This window comes from Pelecanus crispus, chromosome 7 (genome assembly GCF_030463565.1).
Source record: "Pelecanus crispus isolate bPelCri1 chromosome 7, bPelCri1.pri, whole genome shotgun sequence".
NCBI lineage: Eukaryota > Metazoa > Chordata > Aves > Pelecaniformes > Pelecanidae > Pelecanus > Pelecanus crispus.
In genome coordinates this window covers 9,422,660-9,443,340 of record NC_134649.1, presented here as the reverse complement: position 1 = coordinate 9,443,340, position 20,681 = coordinate 9,422,660, and the positions used below count along the sequence as shown (strand labels likewise).

General features: G+C 43.9%; 1 protein-coding gene across 1 annotated transcript in view; it reads right to left on the bottom strand.

Annotated features, from left to right (window-relative positions):
- Positions 1-18,553, bottom strand: part of ABHD2 (abhydrolase domain containing 2, acylglycerol lipase) — a 41,597-nt gene extending 23,044 nt beyond the window's left edge. Inside the window, exons 1-3 of the mRNA XM_075713783.1 lie at positions 18,530-18,553; positions 8,134-8,220; positions 7,057-7,257 (exon numbers count right to left, since the gene is read on the bottom strand). Coding sequence (XP_075569898.1) covers positions 7,057-7,250 — 194 coding nt within the window. The 5' untranslated portion in view covers positions 7,251-7,257; positions 8,134-8,220; positions 18,530-18,553. The remainder of the gene's footprint in view (positions 1-7,056; positions 7,258-8,133; positions 8,221-18,529) is intronic.
- Between the last annotated feature and the right edge of the window lie 2,128 nt (positions 18,554-20,681).

The window sequence follows — 20,681 nt, the reverse complement described above, 5'->3', positions numbered from 1 at the left end:
TATCCAGGCTCCAGGAGACTGAACATCCCAAGACTTCAACACGGAGAGGGAAAGAAGTTGCCCAGATTGCTTAGATCTTGCATAATCAGTGAAAAACTAAGACAGGTTAAAACTCACCTTACCAGACTGATGCAAAAGCAGGCAGCTATTACAAACATTAGACTTTAATTTACCAAGACAAGTTGCCAATCTAACCTACTACAAAGCCCTATAAATACTTGACAGTAACAAAGTGATGACTCTGTATCACTGCATTCTGGTAAAAGCTGTCCTCAGCTGATGGACAAGTTTGACTTTGCAAAGCATCCTTATAACCTATAGCAGAGTCAGGCATATGATCTGTCTATCAGTCTACTTCTGTTGACCCACCATTTTGGCAGTAGACAAATCTATTTTCAAAGGTCTTCCTATGAGTGACTTCTATCTACATTTTTGAGGCAAAGTCTACAAGAACTTCCAAGACCAAGTACTGAGCATAATAGTGCAAGACTGTACAGGATTGAAGGACAAGACATCATTTTATCCAGGGTTTGTGTGGACTTTCAACTTGCTTTTACTAAAACCATACAAAGAGAAGGGCATAGAAAGAACTCTTCAATCATGAAGGTGCATGATACCACACTGGTGAGGCAAAAAAACTAGCCAGGAATTACGCAAGAGTCTTCACCCTCTGAAAGTGCAGGTAAGATAATATGGCTTAAATAAAATTTAGCTTATGTGAAAAACAATTCCAGTGACATTTTCATACTCAATCCAGCTGAAAAACCTAACTCTCCAGTGCTGATAGCAATAGCTAGCACAGATTGTTTTGCAATGAAGCCAACATTCCTCATGGCAAACAGCTGTAAAGAGATGCTCCTCTGAAACAACCATCCTGTAGGCAGAACAACTCAGGCTATTTTTCTTATGGCTCACCTTAACAAAACAAACTCAGCAGGGTGTGACACATGGAAACATGAGCTAGATATTATGCAGACTGAACAACTAAGTAGTATCCACAGTTTAAGAATCATTCAAGCATTGCCCTTTAGATTTTGTGCTAAAGCTATCACTACTGCTAAATTTAACCATGTCTTCCAAACAAGGGCCACTCACTCATAAAAGCAGGTGGCTTCCCTCCAGCACTGATATTAAGAAACAGGGAAAGTGTTCAAGGACACAACAGACTTCAACTTCTCTATAATGCCTGCTATAAACCAAAGTGGTTTTCAAAAGCAGTGTATTGTGGAGATTATCCCAGTACAGCAAGTTTCATTGTATGGAGATGATTCACTATGAATTCCTCAGTGTGCCCTGTTCCAGCAAAGCTGCTCATAAATGCACAAGTGCCCAGGCACAGACACCATGTCTATAAGCACCATTTCCAACGTTCTGCAATAGTGGTTTAGAGACGACAGGAGCAGAGCAGCCAGCTGGATGGTGAACAGCAGTCAGGAAGACCTCTTGCCAAAAAGGTATATGCATGCCTACAAGGACGAGGATGATATACCACAATAGCACAGACAAGCAAGTACTGATAACATAGGAGATCCAAAGGCAAAGTTGTGTTGTAGTGGAAACAAAAAAAGTTTCAGTTTCTGTGAAACAAAAATGGCTTCCCGGTTTGCTCCAGACCTAGAGGCTTTCAGCTGATTCACTTCTCTGTTTTGATTTGGTCAGCTGCAATGGATATCAGGCACTCTGAGTAAAAACAAATATTTGAGGCAGTTAGTTATGGCTTCCAGTAACAGGATTCTGCAACAGAAGGCAGACAGAACAGGTCTGGGGATGCCAGTTACTTATTATGGAAGCTGACTTCTATGGCACAACAAGTACAAAGTTCAGCCTTAACTGGCTAAGTGAATTCACAGCCAGTTGCATAAACCTGCTCACAAATACTGATGTTTTAGCTCCAAATGCTGTGGTTCAGCTGTGCAGCACAGCCCCACATCTTGATAGGTGGCTGCCCACAACAGTGCCCAAGAGCAAGAGAATCTGTGTTTCAAACATCCTCCTAGCATTTTAATATTAAAAACAATTCCAACATGTGATTGTAGATTAAGTTTTAGTGGCTCTCAGGAAGCAGATTATGATTTTAGAGCACATAACATCGCCCAGTATGCAGGAATTTAGGAAAGCAGCAGCTGTATAAGCAGCTCACACAAAGCACAAAAACTGTGCTATTTTTATTAGCAAGCATCAGCCTTCATGTCCTCAAAGATCTGGAGTGGAAGTTCAGCAACAGGCTTATTTCTGGAGCATTACTTCATTTCATCTGAGGAGATTAACACTTTAAACATTAACTCTCACATCAGCTTTGATGTGCTGTAGTACATTGGATACTGACAGCAAGAAAGCAGACCCTACAATCTGTCTATGTCAGGAGACACCCTGAGAACTGCCACCTGCATTATAACAGGCAACAGGTTATTTTTGTCCCCTTTACAGAGCAGTTTGGGGGCATTTAAAGGATGCTTTAACAAATCAAACCTTGTTTGAACCTTGCCTCTTATTTGATGCTAAGGAATGCAATTTGAATTCCAATCAAGAAAGCTCATCTAAAAGTCCACAGGGCTCAACCCCATCCCCTCCCAATATGTAGAAAGCAGCTTTTTCTGCATCAGATCAGATACACTGTTCAACGTGATGAAGACACAGCAAATATGTAACAGCAAAATTTTAAAGCAGCTTACAGAGCTTCCATGTCCCCTGAGCCTCTGAAAAAGAAACTAACGTAAGTGGAGAAGAAGTGTTTGCTGCCCATAGAAACTGTATGAAGTCAGAACTATTTACAAGTACAGACTGGCCTCCTCAGTTAAACCATTTCCTTTCCAGTTTAGGCAGCTTTTATTTAGTAAAGTGCCCATCACACCCCTCCTCAATTTTCAGTGATTGCAAGAAGTATTCTATCCAAAACAGGGCACAAATATTACAGCATGTCTCCCTTGCTGATGAGAGCTGGAGAATGCAAGGCTGCTGCCAATGCCACAGCAGAGCACCTAGCAAGGACTCAGACCCCGCCGAGGCTGCTTCTCTCCCTAAGGTCAATGCTTCAACTTACCAATAGGGAGCTGCCATTCTTCTCCGCCTCTCAACATGTTCACTTGCCAAAGCTTCAGGAATAACACTGTTGTTCTAGTTTATTATTCTCCTGGAAGTGTTCCTCCCAGGGTGACACACTAAGGAGTTGACAGGAATCAAGCACTGCTATTAGATGGAGGAAAAGAACATTGCAAAGCTTGAAGCCAGCTTTTCTGACTACTTGTCTCCTTGCATCTAGGAGAAAAGCAACAATAGCGCAAAAGAGTCTTCTGGTACCAGGCAGCCTGCTTATCCAGTACAGGTTACTGTGCAAGCAAAGCATAAGAAGGATCTAGGCTGGATCTTTGACAGTGTTTACAAACACGCTTTTGCCTCAATCTTTGAGGAGCTTGCCTTTATTAACGATAAAAATGTGCAGACAGCAAGGATAATTATTTTTGATAAGGATGACACTTGTGCCATGCCTCTACAGGAATAAAGGTACACACACGCACTTGATGGTAGAAAAAATTGGGAACAGCCAAAAAAATCTCTAGCCCAGTACAGCAAGCACTGGCCAAATTTGTCCTTATGAATCAAAGAGCCAATGCTGCATTTCTAGAGGAATAAGAGAGCAGATGGCAGACTTTCTGTACCAATTTGAAAGATGGGAAAAGGAGACAGCTGCAGCCAGGGGTTAGGCCCAAGTGCTTGAGGGCAGCAATAGTTTTGCTGATTTGCCAGAGCTTCCATGCAAGAAGCAGTTCTCTGAACGAAAAAGGATCTGATTATGCTACTCCGCTTAGTAAGCCAAACTACAGAGCTGGACAGGGGTAGAGGGAGAGAAATAAAGGAGGGAAGAAAACATGAGCTCTAGGAAGACAGAGTCTATCGCTTACTGGTGTTGATCGATATGTAGAAAGCTTCTAGCAGTTTAGAGAATTGTAAAAAGCAATACTAACATCTGCAAGTACAAGGTACCTGGCATGCAGCCATCCCAGGCAGTTTTACTATCCAAAGCTCTTAAATTATTCATCTACCACCACTTGGCTTACTGAATGACACTACAGTTATAATGTATTGAGTAAGTCCATAGGTGAGGATGGTGCCATTAAGCAGAAATAAAATCCAGAAGTGTTTTTTCCAAGCATTTTTGGATAGCCGCACAGATAGAATAACTTTGCTTATTTCTGCTTTCTCCCTGCCACCCTGTGTTTTCCAGCAATACCCCCAGCAAGACCCCTTCCTCCCTTAAGGATAAGGGAGCTGAACAAACCAGGTCTGAAAGCCAGTTCACAGCTATAGAGAAGAACTGGTCTTAGAACAGATCTTACAACAAACCCAGTACTGATATAACAGAGATTGCTGGGCTACTTATTCTGCTTTCATGGTAGAATTTGAAAAGAGCTGCTTAATCAGCTTTCCTAACACTCTGAATAATTAGCAAGTAATCAAAGCCTTACAAGATTTTTCAGGGGAGTATGGCACAAGCTGCTTTCACATAGTTTGTAGGACTAATTAGCAAAAAGCTATTTCATGCATAATTGCAGGAATTTAAATATATTTGTTGCCCTTTAGGCTCCAGGTGACTTTCATGCCTGAAGATAGGATTTCTTTGGTTTTTTTTTTTAATTTCTGTATTAAGAGCTGTGATAACATCACTAGAACAGCAAAGAATCACATCACATCATCTTACAGAGTTGTCTTTCCTGTAAGCCCTTTCAATCCCCAACAGCAATTATATTCCTGTCTCCCCTAACACAGGTATACAAGTAACAAGACTGAACAACTACCTATTGACACATTTCATTCTAGTTTGTTTCAGATGAGTTTGTTTCCTGGGGTCATGCAAGCCTTTGAGGCAATGTTCTGCCCAAGAACCAATCAGTGCTACAGTTTTCAGAGAAGTTGGCAAGCCTGAGCTCTGAGCTGATCCAGAGAACGCAAACAACTCAAGATTGCACACATAACGCAAGACTAGGGTTCTGCAAGAAGCTCTTCACTCCTGCAATTAATGCACAACATGTGTACTGCAATTTTTAGACATGTTCCGCATTTTTCACTCCTTTGGGAGTACTTTGTTCTCCAACTGAGTGGAAGTCCAAAACATGCCTCTAAATAGTAGTGCTAGGAGCTTGTGCCATAAGAGCAGAGCTGAAATAGAAGTAAAATGGACTCTGAATTAGTTTACAATGTTTCCAAAGATTAGCCTAGTACTAATATGCTTTCAAGACCGGTAACCAGCACTGCTTCATGCTTGCTTTCTCAGTGACTAGGGACATGTAAATCTGGAGTGCCAACACTGAGATGACAAGTGTCTAAGATACACGAAGGAGGTTCTAGTTACCTGGTATTTTTTAGGGAAGCAACTGCTTTGCAGTTAAGGCACTAGGCATAATCAAGAATCCAATTTCAATGCTCAGCTTCACCACACATTTAAGTTACTACCAAACTCAGAGCACATCAGGGAACCCTCTTTATGCTCTAATTTAAAACAGATAATGCTTTGCTTCCTCTATGAGTTTACAGATCCTATGGCCTGAGATCTTATACCTTATGTAACCATCATGGTGCAACCCCAGTCAGCAACTAAGCATCACACAGCTGCTTGCTCACCCTCCCCTCTGCCAGTGGGATGGGGGAGAGAAACAGAAAAAAAAAAGTAAAACCCATGGGCTGAGATAAAGGCAGTTTAATAGGACAGCAGAGGAATATAAAGTAATAATAATATTAATGATAAAAGAATATACAAGTGTTGCACAATGCAATTGCTCACCACCCACTGACCTATGCCCAGCCAATCCCCAAGCAGCCATCACTGCCCCCCCGGTCAACTCCCCCCAGTTTCTATACTGAGCATGATGCCATATGGTATGGAATAGCCCTTTGGCCAGTTTGGGTCAGCTGTCCTGGCTGTGCCCCCTCCCAGCTTCCTGTGCACCTGGCAGAGCATGGGAAGCTGAAAAGTCCTTGATTAGTATAAACACTACTTAGCAACAACTCAAACATCAGTGTGTTATCAACATTGTTCTCATACTAAATCCAAAACACAGCACTATGCCTGCTACTAGGAAGAAAATTAACTCTATCCCAGCTGAAACCAGAACAGTAATCAAGAAATCTAACACAGCACTGCTAAAAGCCTCTCATTTCCCCTAAGAATGACTATCATTAAGTCAGCTTGACTTTTGAGATCCAAAAGGAAGGTTCATGCAGCTGCACTCAGTGCTTACTAGATAATTGATGTATTTAGGGCTTCTAAATAGGACTTGCAAGTTTTCAAAGTGATTGCAGAAGAGAAATACTGTAATCAAAGTCCTTGTACCTCCAAACCCTCATGAAATTGCAGTAAATGCTTCATATTATTGGTGAAGGTAAGGGCAGCTGCATTGATTCTGCAGGTCCTAGAATGGAAGGTCAAGGATCAGCCTGCTCAAATACACAGTTGACATAAGGTCAATTTGAAAGTGGATTCAATAGGCTTAGAGCTGACCAGTGTGTCATTACTTTATTAAACTAGTTATGATGATGTGCTCTACCCAGTAACAAATTTCATTAGTCTTCAATCAACTTAAGGCACTTCAAATAAGAGTAGGCACTTTAAAACTAATAGCCACCCCTGTATTCATTTTAAGTGCGTGGACACACCATGAAAACATTTCCTTCCTGTGAGCCCTGACAGATTTCTTCCCTAATATAAAGGGGAGTACATGAACAGGAACAAGTGCTGATTGCATCCATCCCTCCCCACTTCCACAGACAGTGGGCTATATAGTGCTGGTATAGTAAAATATCAGCATACAGCTACTATACAGAGAGGCAGGGATGACTTTTTCCATACATCTGTGGAGAGCCCTGCACAATAAGGCTTGGTCCTAAACCCACATACCTGGGACACTAGCAATAATGAAATGCTTGACTTGGAACAGGTTTATTTTATCAACAGAATACCCTGACATTCATTTGCACCCAGGTTTAAGAAACACACTAAGCAGAAGAACAGTTAAGTGGAGCTCTTCTCCCTATAACACATGCCAACATGAAAAATATACTTACTCTTTGGTCAAAAGTGGGCAGGATTTGAGTAGAAAGCGGGCCAAAGCAGAGTCCTGGTAAATGAGTTCAGGAGGGGCAGTTGGGCTTTTTAAATTCAAGCAGCGAACAATAACGTACAGAACAGCAGCAACTGCAGCTAGCTTCACCCCATCAAACACTGCCGGCAGCTCACTGGTTTCCAACATTGCACTCATTTTGAGCCTGGAGATAAAAACCAACATTAAAAGCTTTCTGCAGTATACTACTGGACATGAATATCAATTGCCATGTTAAATAGAAGACTCTGCTAACCAACTACATTTGTCAGTTAACACTGCTAAAAAAAAGTCCTACCATATGAACTCACACTAGCAACTTTTAAGATGAAAGGAAGTTTATTTTGTACTGCTCTAAACACCCTGACCACCACAAGAAATAGAAACTGAATGATCAGTTGGGAAGGAAATTTATTCCTAATCAGTGCTGCACTAGAATTGCAACAGTGTCTCGGGTGTCAAACCCTACAGTCTGCAGCCAGTCAATACTTCCAGGATCTTGGCCAAGACTATCCGGCTCAAATAAGAAGCTGAGTGAAAAGCCAGGCTACAAAGGCACATCAGCAGCTTTGGATGTGTGTTTCTTCCCAGATACACAGGCCAGGCTCAAAAAGGAGAACTTGAAGGAACTACTGTGCTAGCTCCTCAGCCTGAATTTTGCAACTCTATGAGAATACTGGTACTAACTCCTGCATGTATTTAAGGTGGTCACTTTATGTACCAGTGAGTTCAGCATTTCTTTTAATTCACTGTAGTTGTGCAGCTGAAGAGGACTAGATTAACAACTAGTCTTTCAAGGGCTTCAGAGTAAAGGAAGCGGGACAGGAGAGAGAATTCAGAAACCCACAACATAACAATATCCTTCGAGTTTGAAATCAAATTCTTAAACTGATCCAGCTTCTTTTGAACATATGGTTCCAATAGCTGGCTGCAGTTATCACAGGGACATTTCATCCATGTTGAAGGGGCAGGTTTTTCCCTGGATCTTTCCTCAGCCACATGGGTAAGCCAAGTAAGATAGCAACTGACAAGTAAGTCTTACCAACGTCACTTGTTCTTCAAACTAGAAATAATTGCCAGTCCTCAGTAGAATTGTCACTGTCTGGATCCACATACTACCTGGGTTACCCTGTGAGGGAAAGAAACATAAATTGATTGTTACTGGTACGGCTGCATCTGTCAGCTGGAAGGGAAGAACACAAATTTATATAGGGGTCCCCATCACAGACATTACAATTGATTTGTGTATTCAGTCATAACCACTTCAATTCTGATCCATCTGCGTCAAACCTCTTGCCTAAGGACAGATTCCAGACTAGATCAGTTGCTGACAGCATATTAATTCATTTGCAGTATGCAGACACACCTTCATGAGCAGAGATAGACAGAAAGCAATAATGAAAACCAGTGCAACTTCAGGAGAAAGCCAAGCTATGAACTTCCGGAAGACCACAGTCACCATCTTCACAAGGCAGTGACATTGTCCGCAGTTACAAAAACTACCCAAATCCCTTCATATTTAAAAGACTAGAAGTAACAGGCTACTGTTCTTCTCAACTTTGTGCAATATCCTACACCGTTAGTGAAGTGTGAAGCCAGTCTGAAAGAAGTTTCCTGCTACTTTTACTGAGGCTAAGCAAGGCAGCTCACTCCTACAGATGGAAGCTGGTAAACAATTTCTGCTTGTTCCTGCACTTGCTTTTTTGAGAAGTTAAAACATATCATGCTTTAACAAGACAGTGAGAGCCACCAGGAGGCTCAGATACAGGCACCTAATTAACACCAGTGCACACACAACAAGGCTTGTTACAAGAACTTGATGATGCCAATAAAAGAGAGAGTGCTTTCAGCCTGTAACCATAAAAATGTAAGTGATATTTACAATTAGAACTGGATTCGCTACAAGCACAAAAAAACCATGGGGAATCGGAGCTTCCAGGAAAAAAATACTCCAGAACCATCTGCTCTCTACCACAGCTGCTGCTTCCAATTCAGAAAATACACCAACAGCACAGGCCATACCAAAGCCTTACTCTTCTTCCTAGCAGGAAGACAAAACCTCAGAAGTACTTTCCGTACTCATACAGCTACACCAAAATCCCTTTGAATAAAACAAGTCTGACATCAGCTATTGATTAACAGCGTGCCAGAAAGCTTCAAGTTTCTGCCACCATAACAGTCTACGTTGCAGGAGAACAGAGGGCAAGGAAAGTGGAGACATTTAATATTGGACAACTCTGAAGCTTTTATTTTCCAATTCTGAGCTTCACAGTAGAAAGGAGAGAGGAGTTGGCTACAAAAAGTAATTTATGTTTCTAATCAGAAGATGACATTGACATCATGTGTCTCAATTAAGAGTTTGAGTACTATGTTCAACTATAGTATGTTACCTCATTTCTGCACTTAGTAGACTTTCACCAACACTACCACCACCTGCATAGGACACAACAGGCAAACTACAGCAATGGCTTCTCCAGGGAAGACACAATCAGCAGAAGAGTGGATTGAGTTCCTGAACAACCACTGACTCAAGGACAACCAGGTGCTTGAGCAAGTCTTCCCCAGATAAAACTCCCAGAAGTTCTGTTGGCATGTTCCCTTCATTATTTTATTTAGAAAATTAATAGAGACACTGATACAAAAGTTACTTAAGACCTTCCTGCCACCTGGATTTTAAGCTGGTTTGCTGTTTACAGCTTTCACAGCATTAGTGAATTTGTTAAAAATAAAACTGGGCACGATTAGTCATTAGCATTTTGTACTAGGGACTCAGTATAACTGATCCAACTAAGCTGTATCTCCCCGAGAATCTTCTCTCCCACATAATCTTCAGATTACAAACATACCGTATCTTTTTGATACTTCTATATCGAGTTTTTGCCTATCACTACCTTAAAAAAGCATACTAGCTTGGAGTTACTGTCAGGAAAATCAACTGTTGGTAGGCAGGATCATGCTTTAATACTTGTGAACTAGTATTTTTCCCTTTTAGACAGTCTAAATACACATTCACTGAATATGCACACCTCAAACATGTGCTAGAGGTTCATGTATTTGCCAGAATCTTTAACCTAAAAGCTCAGATCAGTCTGGGTAGAGCTAACACAAAAGTTGGCACTACTGTCGCAGTTGCACAGCAGTCTGCAGTGGTTAACTAAGCAACAGATCTAGTCCAAAACAATGAGGTTAGTAAGCTCCACGCCCTATGGATCCAGCTGTGGCACTTCAGGTACTTCCCCAAGAGTCTGGTATTTCTGAAGACCTAAACAGACCCGTCTCAGCCAGGGCACATGTGCAGGGGCTGAGCCAGAGTGCTCTGCTCTAAAATTTTAAGGCTTTAGCTTACTGAAATAGATTGGAGAGCTCTGCCTCTAATCACATAGGTCAAATGCCTTGTTATTTACAAGCAGGCATGAGGTCACCTTGCTTCAACCCTTTTTGGATTGCCCCAATAAACTTGTCTGTTTACAGAAAAGGACAGATAACCACAGTGTTGAGCCAGTCAAATTTTAATCTAGAATCTCCTCTAAATAGGTCAGCATTAACATAAACAGACAAACAGTTGGCCTTTTTTGTATACAGAACACTAGATTCACTTTTAGCAGGCTAGACAAAATTAGCAAGAGGCAGTAAGTATATCACTGGAAGCAATCAAGCCCACCTTCTCATCCATCACAGGGTTTGAGATCCACATTAAAGAACACAAAGAAGTTGAAGCTCTTGGGGCCAAGGATGTTATTTTGAAGCACCTTAAGCGTACCATTCCTTTTTTAAAAATCACTTAAAGGCATGACAGTCCCAAAGACTGACAGCCTTTTCAAGCAATATTCTTAAGTCCCATTTGTGACTGAGGACTAACTTTAAAATCAATCACTGGAAACCAAGCACTGGATTTGTGGAGTCTTTTCATCTGCCCTTTCATCACAGAATAAAAAGCTGAAAATCACATTACAGGGAACACTTCAGCACTACTGTTAACAGAGTGCACCCCACCTGTACAAGTATGAGAAAAACCCCATGTCTCCCCTTTCCAGACAGGAACAGAAACAAGTAGTTTGTTTCAACAACAACAACAGCCAGCAGAGCTACAGCAAATTCCTCATGTATCCTTTCAAAGACACTGGGTTGTGGGAAAGTCATTGCCAAGATACTTACTTGTACAGCAAGTGAAGTCATGACTAACAACAAACCTGACACTTGCACACATTTCTGTTCCAGGTTTCCTGGGGAGAGGAGACACTACAAGGGACAGAAGTCACTTCACCCTGTGACTCAACAGGGCACGGCACAGGATTTGGTAGCTACCAAGGATTACAGCTCCTCCACCCATGCCAAAGCTAAGCCTGACTCCGCATACTGGAAAGCCAACATTAAAAAAGCAAGACATTAAAGGAAGCCAATCCCATAGGGTCCTTCCCTCAGGCCTTTTAATGAGCAACTGAAAGCCTGGCAGACTCATTTCACAGAAGCATTAGAAATGCTTTGGGCTAAAGCGAAGATGCAGCTGTATGGAACTGCCCACAGACAAGAGTAAAGGCAGCCTCTTTAAAAGGGGCTCCACTAGCAAGACATTTTATGCTCCATTACATTCACTGAAGAATCTTGAAGGAATTCCATTTCCAGGAATGGCAGTTTCATACAAAAGCCTCCTAAGAGGCCCTCCCACCAGTCAGCATACTGGCTCACTAGTGCTTTCAGAGCTCAGCTGGGCACCAAAACACTGGAGCATACCTGGCCAACACCAAAAGCATTTAAAAATCCCCTTTCCTATCCTTTCACAGCTTCTACCAAGTAGTGTAATATCCTCTCTTCCCTGCTAAGATTCAGAAGAGCCAAAGAGGCTGCTTCTAGACAGATTAAGCAGACAGACTTCGTTAACTAACTTATCAGACATTTCTTGGACCAGTTTCATTTATTTGTAGTGCCTGCTTGCAGAATAAACTCTGAAAGCAAGTCTGTTGGACAACAGGAAAGCAAAACACCTTAATTTGAAGAGTTGTACCTAGGCAGATTCAGATGAGAAGTAAATTTTTTTTCCCCCCCTCTTTGGAGGGGGAAGAAGGAAGGCTGTTTCACTGAAGTTAGTTCTTTAGAGAATGTTTCCAGGAAATTAATCATCTTGGATATCAGCCAAAGCTAGTATCTCTTTCAAAACATACACCACAAAACCAGAAGTTACAGGCCTGTCACTACCAGGTAAGACATTTAGAACCACATTATGGAGAAGGGAACTTTATTAAGGAAAGGGTAGAAAGTCAGAGCACTACAAAGGTTTTTAGACAAAGCCAAGGTTTATATCAGCATACAACTTCTTGAATCTCATTCCAGGAAGTGTACAGAAGTGTCATGCAGCTGAGTTTTCAATGGTTTAAAAGCAGAGGAAGATGTTTAGAGACCATCCAGACGAAAACCTACACAGGGAATGTATAATACATCTGGGAAAGACTGTGAAGCAATGTGTCTTAATGGGAAAGGCTGCCAGCATAAGTTTTTATAAAGCACTGGAGGACAGTCTGAGGTCACACAAGCTATAGGAGTACAGGAATCTGTGCAAGAGTAATGAAAAACCTCAAGCTTTATTGTGCAGTCCCATATCCTGCCTTTTGCCCAGTACTTTTTGTATAAAAGATGCTTTCATTTTTACGGAAAAGCGTTAAGCCTGAACTGCTACTTTAAGGTCTCCAAAGAATTACGTAGATACAAGTATTTTAGGGAAACACCAGTAGTATGCCTCATCGGTTTAGGCACACAAAGCAAGGCATCACACTGCTTATTTTGAGACTGGCATCTACCCAGCCCAAGCTTACCCCATGCAGAACCTCCTATTATCTTCAGCGGTAGCTCAGAAGAGAACATGTCAGAAGCAAACGATGAGATCATCGCGATGTACCACTCGGTACTTCTGGCCATTTAAAACAGCCAACTAAGTCTCAGGTCTCAAAGCATAGAGGGTATAATCAAGAATTAGCTGCGCACTTAAGCTTAGGTTTTCAGGAGATGTGGGCATGAGAGATAAAGTGCAGTGCTCGCCAGAGTCATCAGTAGTTTGGCAAAGCCCACCACAGTTTTATTGTCAAACATCTGACAGATTTTACCATCAAATAAAGAGGGCACACTGACATGTCCTATCACAAGGATGCTTAAAAGAACATTATTTGGACAGCACATGAAAGTCCTTCATAAAAATCCCTCTGCCTTGTGCCAGAGCCAGCACCCAGGCCAGGATCTGGCTGGCTGGTGAGTATACAAAGCAGCAGGTACTGTTTACACCATGTTCCAACAAGAATTTCTTGGCTGGTGCCTTCACTGGAATTTGACCTTTTCATCAGATACAATACTTGGCTCATATACTAAATTTAGAGGTACTGCGAGGTTGCAGGGACAAAGTTCAAAGCACAAGGCACCATCAGCACAGCCAGAAAGACAGGTGCCTTTAACTGGAGCTTTCTTCCCTTTTTGACTTGGAGAAGTCCTGCACCTTCAGAGCAGAAGCCAAGCACCTAGGAGGGCTGGGTGTACATGCCAAGGCAGCTTCCTTAAGCAAGCACCTAAGAATAATTTTATAGCCAACAGGGCCAAAGACTCCTTAGGCCTTTCACTTCCCCAAGAAGGATAATTTACAGTCAAATGAGCCTTGGATTTCACTTCCTTCCAACTACAGGAACTGCTTTTGTTTCTTCATGATATCATTTTAACTGATCAAAATGGTTCTACTGCATGACAGGCAGCTTTTGTATATTATCTAAGAAGGTTGCTATGTAGACTCCCTGTATGTCACCTTATCTAGTTCCTGCTTGTCACAGATGATTGAAAGACACTACATTAGCTTTTATTGCACACACCTAATATACAAGATTAAACTAAGACAAGACAAGGCTCTGATGACTCCATAGAAATCAATTAATTGCATCTTATCTTAAAGGAAAGGCTCATGTTATTTAAGCAAACATAATTATTTGATTACTACAGAGACTTAGGACTTTGTCACACCCTAACTGCTGCCTTATGGAACTATGGGGCAGAGCTTCAGCTCCTTGTAGAAGTCAAGCTTACTTCGAGGTACTGAGGGAGAAGAAATACTGGCTAACACCTTTCCAGTCTTACAGCATTAGCAGGTGTAACTAAGCTACTACATAACCCTGCATCAGTGGGCAGCATTAAGCTCAAGGGAAGAAGTGGAATAAACACTTTGCAGAGAACCTGAAAACCCATGCTCAGTAGTTGAGGGAATGCTACTAGCATCAAGCCACAGATAACTAAGTGAACTAATACAAACTGCATTACAGACTAAACCCAACCCAAAAGAGTCTGCTATATTCCTTCACTATATTTTGAAATGCAGCATCATACTGTTAAAGCCTCATTTATCCTCAGACTCCAGACTGTCACAGAGCTCAGATGAACATACTGGAGGAGCAGCCCGAAGTCCAAGCACATCACAACTATTGGCTCAGCTACAGGATGCACACCTGAGTAAGCGGGGAGCATGCTCCACACCAGACTAGCTGCACAGCAGGGAAAGACCATCTATCACCAAAGTACAAGTTAAGACAGCTAAGAGAACTTTATTCAAGACGGGTCCAGTTCAAGCAGTCAGAAAACACCTACATCTGAACATGATCAAGAGCTGAGGTGCCACTTCACTCCAAGGTCTTCAAACACCCTGCTTATTTTTTCCCCTGACAAGCAGCTCTGCTCCACAGCAGTACAGATTTCCAGAGTCATTCTCAGAGTCTGTCCATGACAGATAGAAGGCTCACACTAGAGAAGTTTAATTCACATCATTACATTACAAATGAAGCAACAACACTTCAGGACAAAAGAACCAAATACAAAGAGACAGGACCTGACCAACACACAGCTACCACTACTGCAGAACACTCAGGTTTTGTCAGAATGCCGATTAAAACAAACAGAGGTTTTTCAAGCGCTACAGCAGTCGCCAGCAACTCAGAGTTTAAAGAATCTGAGTGGAAGGTTAGGGATATTGCAGGCACACATCTTAGGACATTTTCTCCTTACCTCTTACAAGGATGTTCACTGTAAATGAATGTGCATCTGCTTATTTCACTTAGTACAATCTTTCATAGTCACATATGCCCAACCAACACTTTCACAGAACAGAGTGTTCCAGTTAAGGGACAGCCTGGCTTGAACACCTTCAGCATAATCTTTCTGGAACCTGTATCTCTATGCAAAAGCATCTTTGAAGATGTAAGTAAGTTTAGAAACGACAAATTGTTGAATGGTGAACCCCTCACTAGCAGCCAGTCACTTGTCCTTTACATGAGGAACCCTTATTATACTGAGCACTCGATGCCCTGAATAGGGCTGTAGCTCACGTATTAGCAGCTAGTATATCAGAAGTTTCAGAAGGGTTTGGTGTTTGCAGAAGCTCAGTCCATATTAGTAGAGGAAGTTGTCATTGCCATTTATTTTAGTCAGACTGAACCCATGATAAGAAACTCAAGTATTTCTCAACAGTAGAGCAAGCGCTAGGCAACCACACTTCTTGGTCAATCTTAGAGATACAGATTAAAATCTTCTGTACATTGCAAAGTATGACACTTCCTTCCACTGCTGTTACCTCTAACAGAGCACAGGCACAAAGATGTTTCAAGCACCTTGTCTGTACAGAACTGCTTTGCAAAGCATTTTGAAGTAGTGCTGCCTGATGCTGGCAGAGTAAGGCTGGCAGTTAGAGACATTCTTTATTGTCAAGTCAACTGATACAGCTGGAGGAAAGACAAGCCCTTAGGCACACAAGGCCTCCTAGAGCTAAAAGAGGCTAAGATAGCTGCCTGACTAGGTTAGCATCATTGCCACCCACATATGTTGGGCAAGTGGGACTTTGATTCTCCCTAAGGACAGCAGGCTGCCCTTGCACATTGAGTTCAGTACCAAACAATAGATTTGATTTCAATCAGCAGAGTTTGATCACATTCTTTTTAACTGCACATAAGCTTAATCTTCACAAGCTATTTAGGCTTAAGAAGGGCAAATACTTGCACACAAGTTCAGCTGATGTATATTACATATTAAGAATAGCAATTCAGAGCTATAACACACCATAAAATACAATCTTCCAGAAGAAATCAAAAGTGTAGATGAAGACTCCAATATACTAGCAGAACTATGATGATTTAGGCTTTTGCTGAAAAGTCCAAAACACCAGTTTCAGGCTGGTGTCTGCACCTTTCAGTAGGTATTACAAGCACCAAAGACCCCAGCACATACACCCTTACAAGACTTCACTAAATCCTGTTCTTTGGCACTGCCAGCATGAAAGTAAGGATGAAGAGGCTGGAGACACAGAGCAAGAAAGGGGAGTAACAGGGCAGTGTGAATCCAGCAGCACCCAGGATGTTTGCATTATCAAGTGAGGTTAAACTACAACTATAGAAGGTTTGAATCAGTTCTCTAAAGCCACCATTTTCTACAGTACATCAAATTACAACTAAGTATACAGTTGGAACTTAGTAGATTTGGATAACCTCTCCATATACCTGTGTCAAGGACAAGTTATGTTATTCTGCCAACTTTCCTTCCCAATACCACATCCCAGGACAGTGACTATTTCAGCATGTTAATCTCTGGGTTTTCAGACAACAAGCTTAGTAATGCAGCTTTATGAAACACTAAAAAACTAAGCTGCTATTTGTTCCCTGAATTAAAAAAATATAGCTTTTACAAGAAGAGAACAAGTTAATTTTTGAACAAATTAACTTCTTCAGAAACAGTTTTGCAAGACGGAAGGTTTTATCCCCAACCTCCGCGTCTTTTCTGCCGCTAGAAAAGACAGTCTGGCACAATCTGAGGTCAGCCTCATCCTCTACCCAGCTAATCCACTCGGTAACACAGAGGACCTCCCATGCAAAAGCTGAAATACAACTATTTTTAATAATAAGGCAGGAGAATAGAAGAACCCAAACATTAGCTCTTAGTTCTTTCCTAATATGCTTCCTGTTTTTACTCTTGACTTTGAGACCAAAATAAACGATGGCTAGAATAATAAGAAAGGCTGCATGTCTGCTGATCCAAGAAGGGACAGGAGAATTTATTCAAACTTCTCTTGCAACATGAAAACTAAGCAAGCATCTAGGAAAGAACGTGAAGTAGACAAACCAAGAAAAGATAACAACAGAACAACCAAAGACTAGCTGTCAATAACAAAACTCCCTGCACATAACTGAAGGTCAGAAAATGAGATCTCACAAATGCAAGCAGCTGAACCGTGTGTTCTACAAACACCATATCAGTAAGGACTAGGATGTGTCAGCCTAAGCAATATTATGAACATGGCCGAGCATGATAATAATTGATAAAGAAGGCATGTAAGACAAACCCACTGTACCAGTTAGCTGATTAATAAGCCACAAACATTTGTTACAGAAGGAGGCACCAGTGATGTGGAAGCCAAACAGCAATCTGTAAGATGCAGACAGGAATCTTTAGTACTTACCACACCAGTGACAACTGTACATCAACAATAAGAGGAAGCCGTTATGAATTCTCTGAAGAGACCTACATGAGGATGCAACTACAGAATACCATCCCTGCAGCCATAACTGTGGTAACAAAGCCACTGCTAACATACCTCTTTAAAAAAAAGTTACTGTCAGGTGAGGGATTTCACCAGCTGCAATACATCAACTGTGACAGATACTCCAACACAGGATGGGCTGATGTAAGTCACAAGTTATACATGGGGTTATAGAATGGAGCAGACAGAATCCTGTCACACAGGCTGACAAACAAGTATACAGTACACATCAGCAAGAGAAAGTCTAAAGTTGTTGCAAAATGCTAGCAGCAATGTCAGGACGCAGGAGCGCAACATTAATTCATTTAAAGGGAGCAGTGTGACCTGACTGACATCAGCCAGAACTCACCCGGCTCTAACTCACACGAGTATCACCCCCAGGACCTCTGCTCTGCACTCAGCTCCCGAGGCGCCTACCTTTGCTTCCCACCTCGGCCTCCACCCCCTGCGAGCGCAGGCTGCCCACACCGCCGCTCCTCGCGCCCTGCAGAACCTCGCACCTCCACGGAGCGATGGGGAAGGGCGTCACCACCCCACCGCCCGCCCAGACCTCCCGACCCCGGCAAGAGCCGAAAGGAGAGGCAGCGGGAGCGGACCGGACCGCAGACCACCAGAGCCAGGCCGGGCCCAGCCCCGCCACAGGGCTACCCCCACATAAGGCAAGCCTGCTGCAGAAAATAAATAGAAAGACGGCGGCTGGACGGGCACGGGGAGCCTGAGGCCGGAGCGAGAGGCGCACGGCTGACCGCCCGGCGCCTGGCAGACCCGGCCGCAGGGCAGCGGCCAGCAGACCCCCCCCACGCCCCCTCGGGCCGCGTACCGCGGGGAGCCAGGCCCGGCCGCCGCCGCCCCCTCAGCCCCGCGGGAAGGGGCTCCCGGGGCGCCGTCGCCTCACCTGCAGGCCCGGCCGAGGCGCGCTGCCGCCGGCAGCTCCCAACCGTCTGCACCAGCCCCGCTACGCGCGGCCCCTTAGCAACCGCCCTCGCCCTCCCATTGGCCGCGCCGCCGTGCCATTCCCGCCCAAGCCCGCGGGCGGATTGGCCGGCAGGCGAGCTGAGGGTGGGAGCGCGCCCCAGCTAGCCTGCACGAGCGCCATTGGCTGGTGGAGACGCAGCGGGGCGGGGCGCTGCGGTGCCGTTGGCTTGGGCGCCCCTCAGTCAGGCGGAGGGGCGGTGATTGGCGTCCGCGGGCGGGGCGGGGCTGCCGGCGCTTGTGGGAGCCGCGGTTAGCGCCGCCATGACAGAGCAGGGCCGCGGCGGGGGGCGGCGGGCGGAGCGGTGACGCGAGGGTGAAGCATCGGCCTCGCCCCTGGCCGCTTCCTGCAGCCGGAGCCAGCACCCCTGCCGCGGGGGGGTTGGCAGCCCGGAGACCGCTCCTACTGAAGTGCATGTTCCCCCCTCAGTGACATGGTGGACTGGAGGGCTGGATGGGCCAAAAGCCTCTCCAGCGCGGCACAGGCCTCTGATAATCCATCTAAGTATGGCCAGGTGCTGAATATTGGTCACGTAATGCTATGTTGCAATCAAAAATCGTTTAGGAACGCTATCTTAGGGCCCTAAAAATGGTGGCTGGGCCTTAACACACTCTTTGTTTCCTGTGGGCCTGCAGGCTGCCTCTGTGTGGCAAACCTGGCACTGGGGTGCAAGCTCGGATCACCTCTTCCACCTCACCAGCAGGAGCAAAGGGGTCTTCCAGCCCCTCAGAGGTGCAGGAGTGCCGGTCTGGTTTCCTTCCAGCAAGTGGGATGTGTGAGGTAGACAGAGCCTACCACATCTGGAAGGCACTGGAGGAAAACAAAAAATGTCTGCAGTGCAATGTTTATAAACTTGCTTTTCTGGTAGCCTTCCCTAAAGAGGCACATGTTACGTTGCTACTAACACCAACTGTTCCTAGCTACGTTAATGGTTGCTTTATATAACTGCATGGAAAAATCCTTTCCCTGATTTCAGACATTTTGTTTCCTCTGTTTACTGGGAGTTGGAGCTTCCTACGTAGAGAAAGCTCTCAAGCAGCATGTCACATTTTCCAAAGAGTTATGTATTTGGAGAGATGACTAACTGCTGTAGGCTGAGTCATGGCGAAGAAGGGAGCTCTGAGGAAGGGCCGACGGGACGGCTGAAATGATGGTGGCAGAACAGAAGCAGCAGCAGCCCCAAAGCGAGAGCTCCTCCTTGTTCGCTACAGATGTGATCCTGTACCGTTCACTCAAATGAGAGCCATATTCCTTATCTTCAGCTTTTAATTAACCTTGTGAAAATACCCAGAGTTTATGGTGGTTGCTAAATTTGTCGGCGACTCAGCTGGGCTGAGGTTTGGTACATCTGAAGGCAGCTGAGTTATGCTTGCGATCAAGCTACGAGATAGGCTTAGCAGATAAACTTCCGGTATCAGCCTCTTAACTAAGTATTTGAAGAATGTGTTTGAATTTGGTTAAAGAAAATTGCAGCCCAATTGATTCCAGGTGTACCTTGGCTCCTCACCATCAATCCAGGGAGGAAAACACAGATCCAAGCAAGAAAACGCGCCATGAACCGGAGCTGAGCCTCCAGGCCAAGGATTTTATTTTAAATCCTTGAGGCTGTTGGAGATTTCACTGACCTGACAGAAGCTCAGCTATTAGAAGAGAGCTTTCCTAAGCACGCCATCACAAAGCAAAGCAAACCAAACTCTCAGCTGCCTACTTCTTGCTAAGGAGAAGTGAAACATAGGGTGGTCTTTTATGCCAGGGGTGCTCAGATACATCAGTGAGGACCGAGAGCTGAGAACTGGAGGGGACTAACACTGAAGAGGTGGCAGCACAAATTCACAGGTGGCTGTGGCAGTGGGAGACGCACTCCTGAGCTGTGCTTACTGCAAGAAGAAGGGATGTGGTGGAAAAGGTGCTGCATTTCCAGAAAGGGAAGGAGGAACCGGTGCAAGTCAGCTGGTGTTTTGCTCTGCACAACATTGGGGGATTCCCACTGCATCTTCTGGTGCGGGAGCAGAGATGGCTTGGAGGGAGCAAGTGTGTTTTGTGAATACAAACCCGGCTTTGGGCTGTTAAAACA